The 7,914-nt window shown below is 39.1% G+C and overlaps 1 protein-coding gene across 1 annotated transcript; it reads left to right on the forward strand.

Annotated features, from left to right (window-relative positions):
• The first annotated feature begins 475 nt into the window (after positions 1-475).
• On the forward strand, positions 476-877 carry LOC145597135 (uncharacterized). The gene has a single exon (XM_081653300.1). The coding sequence runs from the start codon at positions 476-478 to the stop codon at positions 875-877; it is 402 nt and encodes a 133-aa protein (XP_081509426.1).
• Positions 878-7,914: the final 7,037 nt, after the last annotated feature.

A 7,914-nucleotide genomic window follows, 5' to 3' on the forward strand; every position in this document is an offset into this window, starting at 1 on the left:
AGTTTTGACATGATCAAGATTATCAGACAAAGCCATTGTTTTGCTTAGGGTACGGTTAAGCCAAGGGGGGAAAGAATTATATTGTGTAGCTTTGATAATTTGAAGCTTTTAAAATTTTAATAGAATGAATAATGTTTAAAGCTTTGGGTTTCATATGAGAATAAGGATATGATTATTTCAAACATAATTTGATATTCTATCACTACGTACATACTTAAGGAAAGTGATAGAATATGAAATATTCTAGATATTCTGTAGATAATATATTTTGTGTAAATATTTATATTTCTCTTGGTATTAGGGTTGTACACCTATATATATGAATCTAATGAGAATACTCCAACCCAAGGAGAATTACACAATTCTACATGGTATCAGATTCCACCTAGGGTTTTCTCTTCTTTTCTTTCTTCCAAACCCTATTCGATCCTAACCCTAGCCGTTTCTCACCAATTGCCTTCATCATCACGGAACTATGGCTGTCCCTGATGATTCAACCCCTCCTCCTCCTCCTACTCCCCCACCCACGCCTACCTTCCATCCTGCATTTGTTGTCCCAAACATCAAGAGTCACATTTCTGTTTCTCTCGACCGTGACGACACTCAATATGCAACGTGGGTTGAGCTCTTTCAGATAACGGCTGTTGCTTTCAATGTTGTAGATTATATTGACGCAGAAGCTTCTCGTCCGAAGGAGATTGATGATGCCACATGGAAAAGATTGGATGCTATTGTGAAGAATTGGATCTATGGAACCATTTCCAAAGACCTTGTTCAAACAATCATGAAAAAGGGTGCCACGGCTCTTGAATTATGGACCCGGCTTGAGGAAATTTTTCATGATAATAAGCATACCAGGGCTGTGTATTTGGAGTAACAATTTGCCAATACAAAACTTGAAAACTTTGCTAACATGTCTGATTATTGTAAGCAACTCAAGCTTATCGCGGATCAACTCGCTAATGTCGATTGTCCTGTTTCTGATCGAAAACTCGTTATGCAACTCATTGCTGGTCTTACATTAGGCGAGTACGATACCGTGGCTGCTATTGTGTCTCAATCGGAACCCACCCCAAGCTTTAATAAGGCACGCTCTATGTTTATCTTGGAGGAGACGCGTCAAAATAAACAAACCGAGGCAGGTCAACATGCTCTTGTGATCCAGCACTCTCCCGCTCCGGCAACCACCTCTGCTCCGGCAACCCAGTCGGCGTCCGACAACCAGAACGGCGGTAGTGGTAAAGGGAAGAACAAGGGTCGCAATAATAATTCAAAGGGGAAGGGCCGAGGAAAGGGACGCCCAAACAGCAACAACACCAACAATCAGCAACAAGCTGGGCCCAACTACAACACGGCCCAGCAGGCTCCTCAATGGGGAAATCAGCAAAGTTGGGCCCCTCAGCAGCAATGGGCTCCTCAACAGGGCTGGGCTTCGCCCCCATGCCCTTATCCCACGGGCCCTGCCCAGCCATCCTACCGTGGTCAGCAGCAATCTATTTTGGGCCCGCGTCCGGCCCAGAATCACGCCTACTATGCAGGGCCTCCTCCTAGTTACGGTCCACTTATGTCCCCAACTGATTTGGGCCAGGCTTACAGCTCAATGAGCCTTCAACCTTCCGACAACGGGTGGTATATGGACACCGGGGCGACCTCTCACATGACTCGTGACTCGGGTAATTTTTCTAAACTGTTTAATTTGAGCTTTCCTCAATATATTTTTGTTGGTGATGGCAAACGCATTCCTGTTTATGGTTATGGCTCTACCACTACCCCCTCACCTAACCCACCTTTTCATCTTAAGAATGTCCTCTATGTTCCTAACATTATTAAAAATTTAATATCTGTTAGAAAATTCTCTTGTGATAATTCTGTTTCTGTCGAGTTTGACCCTCTCGGTTTTTCTGTGAAGGACCTTCTCTCGGGGACAACTCTAGCTCGGTGCAATAGTGTGGGGGACCTCTATCCTTTTTCACCTTCCGCTCAACATGACTCTAGTCATCTTTCTCTAGCTACAATTTCTCCTTCTGTTTGGCATCATAGACTTGGACACCTCGGCGAACCAGTTTTTGATCTTCTTAGGAACAAAAATTTAATTCGTTGTAATAAGAGAAATAGTACTCATTTTTGTTATTCATGTCCATTGGGTAAACATGTACGACTTCCTTTTAAGTCATCTACTTCCGTTACTTTTGCTCCTTTTGATATTATTCACATGGATTTATGGACATCTCCTATTTCTAGCAAATTGGGTCACAAATACTATCTTGTTTTACTTGATGATTTCTCTCACTATCTTTGGGTGTTTCCTATTAAATACAAATCACAAGTCTATGATATTTTGGTCACTTTTCGAGCATATGTTAAAACTCAATTTGAACGGGAAATTAAAACCTTTCAAAGTGACAATGGCCGCGAGTTTGACAACTCTCCATTTCGAAAATTTTGTGCTAATAATGGCATGGTCTTCCGCTTTTCTTGCCCAAACACTTCTTCTCAAAATGGAAAAGCCGAAAGAATTATACGCACAATAAATAACATGTCTCGAACTATGCTTTTTCATGCCTCTCTCCCTCCTTCCTTTTGGGTATATTCGATAAATATGGTTGCCTACATCCTCAATATTCTCCCTTCCACAACCATACAAAATCAAACACCAACCGAAATTCTTTTCCGTAGGACTCCAACCTATGACCATCTCCGTATTTTCGGTTGTCTATGCTACCCAAATCTTAGTGCCACGGCACCTCATAAGCTTGCACCTAAATCCACCCCTTGTGTATTTTTGGGTTTTCCGTCGAATCATAGAGGTTATTTGTGCTACGATCTTTCTTCAAATAAAATAATCATTTCTCGTCATGTCATCTTTGTTGAATATATCTTCCCTTTCTCTAACCTTCAGCAATTTAAAGAATATGATTATGAATTTTTGGAGACAAATCTCACGTCTGACTTCCATGATGTTGCTTTACAACAACATCTTCATGCTGCTCCTTTAGCCCAGCCCACTCAAAACCATGCAAGCCCACTCCACCAATCCAACCCGCCTCAATCCCCTCCTCACTTCACCACTACTCAGCAGACTCCGCAGGTGGGCCGCGCATCTTCCCCACATACCGCGGCCCAGTTGCGATCTCCCCTGCCTCACTCTCCTATCACACCATCTAGCCCAATATCTCCTACATCTATCCAATTCGGCTCACTCCCATCTCCCACTCCGGTCCTCACTCCTCAAACGGCCCAGCCAACTCACTCTATGGTCACTCGTGCACAACGTGGTATTTTCAAGCCTAACCCCAAATATCAGGCTAATATCACTATTCAAGCTATTTCTCCTTTACCAAAAAGTCCGAAATTAGCCATGTTAGACCATAACTGGAATGTTGCCATGAATGAGGAATTTAATGCTCTCACTAAACAGCATACTTGGGATTTAGTTCCAAGACCGGAAGGGGTGAATGTTATTCGTTGTATGTGGTTGTTTAAGCACAAATACAAGGAAAGTGGTGAATTGGAGCGACATAAGGCTAGACTTGTTGTCAATGGCAAGTCACAACAGGTTGGTGTTGACTGTGATGAGACTTTTAGTCCGGTTGTCAAACCGGCGACCATTCGGACTGTTTTGAGTATTGCTATGGGGAAGGATTGGCCGATACACCAATTGGATGTTAAAAATGCTTTTTTACATGGTGATCTTCATGAGACGGTGTATATGCACCAACCCCCGGGCTTTGTTAACCCCGAGGCTCCCACACATGTGTGTCGCCTTAACAGGTCTCTTTATCGTCTCAAACAGGCTCCTAGAGCGTGGTATCAACGCTTTGCCAACTTTCTTCTGCAGATTGGTTTCGTGTGTAGCAAGAGCGACAATTCTTTGTTCATTTTTTCACCGAGGTACTACCATTGCTTATTTGTTGCTCTATGTTGATGATATTGTCTTGACAGCATCCACAGAGGCCCTAAAATCCGAAATCATCACTTTGCTCAAGTCCGAGTTTGCTATGACTGATCTGGGAAAATTAAGTTATTTTTTGGGTATTTCAGTTACTCGTACACCGCAGAGTATGTTCCTTTCACAAAGGAAATATGCAGAAGAAATAATTCAGCGAGCCAAGATGTCGAACTGCAAGCCCGTAGCCACGCCAGTTGACACTAAGTCGAAGCTCAGTGCTTATGACGGCTCCCCTGTTACTGACCCTTCTTTGTATCGGAGTTTGGCCGGGGCACTCCAATATCTCACTTTCACTAGACCCGACATCGCCTATGTTGTTCAACAAATTTGTTTGTTCATGCATGATCCCAGGGAGCCACACTTTAATGCTTTGAAGCGCATTATCAGGTACATCCAGGGCTCCATTGATCTTGGTCTACATTTATATCGCTCTGCACCTTCTGGATTGATTTCCTACACGGACGCCGATTGGGGCGGTTGTCCGGATACTCGCAGGTCCACATCTGGTTACTGCGTATATTTGGGAGATAATCTTATTTCTTGGTCCGCCAAGCGACAAGCTACATTGTCAAAGTCCAGTGCAGAGGCAGAATATCGAGGCGTCGCTAATGTAGTTGCTGAAACCTGCTGGCTCCGGAACCTTCTTCTTGAGCTACATTGTCCGTTACGACGGGCAACTCTTGTCTTTTGTGATAATGTCTCTGCTGTTTACTTGTCTAGCAATCCCGTACAGCACCAGCGCACGAAGCACATTGAAATGGATATTCATTTCGTTCGTGAGAAGGTGGCTATGGGGCATATACGGGTTCTTCACATTCCGTCGACCTATCAGTATGCATATATTTTTACTAAGGGATTACCTCGGCAACTATTTCTTGATTTTAGATCCAGTCTCAGCGTTCGGCCTCCTCCCGTTTCGACTGCGGGGGTGTGATAGAATATGAAATATTCTAGATATTCTGTAGATAATATGTTTTGTGTAAATATTTATATTTCTCTTGGTATTAGGGTTGTACACCTATATGTATGAATCTAATGAGAATACTCCAACCCAAGGAGAATTACACAATTCTACAGAAAGTTTATGCGAGTAGATTTTTGTACAAGTCTTTAACCAAAACACGGATGAAATATGGAGATATTATTTAGGTGCCCTTAATTAGTTAATAACTAATCTTATTTTATTTCTGATATGCTTACAAATTTTTGAAAGTAAGACTTATCTTTTTATAATTATTAGATGCAAAATATAATCGTATTTTGTATCAACAAGTGCAATAAAAGCTATTATAACTAGTATCAATTTTACTAGTGCAATATTTAGTATATAGCTTCAACATTTATAATGGGTGCAAATTAAAATTTATCATAAGGATGTTTCTATGGTTATCATTCTTAAATGATTGACTATCAATATGTTTCTATAGTGGTCAAACTTATTAAGGAGAGTGATTTAATTCAATAATAAGCGCTTAAAATAAAACTACATAAAAATTCTCAATACAAGTAATAAACTCTGTTAAACCAATAATTTAACATCGTTTCTAAAATGCTCAATAATTTTAGGCATTTTTGTATCGTTCTTGATGAATTGGAGCTCCATTAATATATAGTCACAAAAGTACGTAAAAAAACTTTATTAGCTCTTAAGATCAACAAACTTGTGAGACAAGTCTTTTAAATCTATAACTCTTATCTATAGCAACAAACATTCAATTTTACACATAACCCAACCCATTAGATATACTGCGTAGATATGTTTAACCTTAATTAAAAATAATCGGGTTATACCAGGCCATTATGTACAACAAATCGAGAGAGTGGAGGATAGTTCAAGTGTTTAGAGCTTTTCTCCCGATTCTAGGATCTCCTGAGATCGATTCTCACCCCTGCCCTTTGTGGCTCTCTAAACACCAAAAAAAAAACGTATACCGTATCGAATTTTGAAAATAACGTTTATGCACGGGTAAAAAAACTTAAGTAGGCCTTGCTTAGAGCTGATCAATGGGCGGGCCGGGCCAAGGTAAAGAAAATTATTTGCTGGGTCGGAAAATGTGTGCCCAAGCCCATCCAAACTAACGCAAGCCATGCGGGCTTTCGGGTCGGGAAAAAAAAACAACTAAAATTGCATAAAACTGATTTCCTAACCATGCCCATTTTTTAAAAAAAATCGGGTCAAGCCCGACCCGATTTCGGGCCAGAAAAAAGTTGTCTAAGGTCTCGTTCTTTAGAGCTGCTTTGCTCTGCTGAAATCTGCTCTGCTTCAACCTGCTTTGCTCTGCTTAAAATTAATACTTAATATTGAATAAATAATAATAATAATTAAAATTTAATGATAATAATAAATAATTAATATTTAATAATAATAATAATAATAAATGATTAATATTTAATAATAATAATTAATATGTAATAATAATAATAATAAATAATTAATATTTAATAATAATAATAAGGAAAATTTGATTTATATAATCCAACCTTTGGCGTATTTATATTTAATAATAATCCAACCTTTTGATTATTCTACAATAATCCAAGCTTTGGGGGGTGTTATATTTTATTAGGCTAAACATGTCATCTAACCTAAAACAGCAGGTCACCTGCACGTGTTGTGTTTTCATTTGTCTAAAAAAAAAAAAAATCTTTTTCCCTTTCTTCTTCTTCCCTTTACCCCTCCATGAATATAGGCCTGCTCCTATTTCCGGCGAGCTCCCCTCCCCTTACCACTTCCCTTTCCTCATTCCTTCCCCAAACAACTCCAAACCACTTTCCTTTCCCATCCCGGCCTTCTCGAAATTTCGGCCAGCCGTCCAAAATCTTATCAATTTCCAGCCACCTCATCCACATGTATCTCACCCCCACGCACCCTCCCTTGACACCAAGAAACCTCAACCCTTCCCTTTCATTCCCCCCTCTACTCGATTGTCAATTTGGGTTTTGGGTGTTTTTTGTTCTTCTGAGTTGAGACAAGAATTTGCAGAAATCTGCCAGTATTGATTTGTTTATGTTTCTAATTTGTAATTGGGGTTGTTTATTTTCAATTGGAAAGTCAAAGTTGTTATCTTGATTTGCAAAAACCAAGGAATGATCTTGGTTGGTTTTATGAAAAATTGGATCTTGGGAGTTTGATTTGAAGGTTGGTTATTGTGGGAGAGAAGAAATTTGGGTTATATTGAGAATTTTTATGAAAGTGATCAATCAATGGCAGACTTTAAAGAAAGTAATTCATGAGCACTTGCATTGGGGTGAGGGGAGGGAGATCAGCGGTAAGGGATGGGGGTGGTCAGGGAAGGGGACGTTGAAGGTGAAGGAAAAGGAGGAGGAAGCTTGGTGGTTGGGATTTGGGAATGTTTTTTTTTAAAAAAAAAAAATTATTTTTTAAATCCTTCTTTTTGTTAAAAAATTGAAAGAAAAAAAAGAGTTACCTGAAGAACAGGTAGAAGGTCATTTTGGCCTAATAAAATAGAACACCCCCTCAAAGCTTTGGATTATTGTAAAATAATTAAAAGGTTGGATTATTAAAAATATATACGTTAAAGGTTGGATTATTAAATCAAATTTTCCTAATAATAATTAATATTTATTAATTATAATATTAATAATATAATTAAAATAATAATAATAATTAATATTTAATAATAATATTAATAATAATAGTAATAACAGTAATATTAACTAATAATAATAATAATAATGATGATGATGATGATAATAATAATAATAATAATAATAATAATAATGAGATCATGGTTGTCGCGATGTCTGTTGACTTGACATGGTCTTCTCCTTCGACACAGTCTGGGTTTTCTGACTTTGTTCCTAGATGGGTAGTGATCGATGCGGCCAATCGGAAGCGGGTCAAGTACGAATCCAGTTGTCGAGCAATTGGATATGGCTTCCTTCCTTTCTCTTTCTCTTCTCTTGGGAAGTTAGAAAAGGAGGTTGTTGCATTGCTTAAACGA

This window comes from Chenopodium album, chromosome 20, assembly GCF_948465745.1.
Source record: "Chenopodium album chromosome 20, dcCheAlbu1.1, whole genome shotgun sequence".
Lineage (NCBI taxonomy): Eukaryota > Viridiplantae > Streptophyta > Magnoliopsida > Caryophyllales > Amaranthaceae > Chenopodium > Chenopodium album.

Excerpts from the sequence above, each read along its gene's own strand:
- LOC145597135 (XM_081653300.1), top strand. The coding sequence starts at position 476 with ATGGCTGTCCCTGATGATTCAACCCCTCCTCCTCCTCCTACTCCCCCA.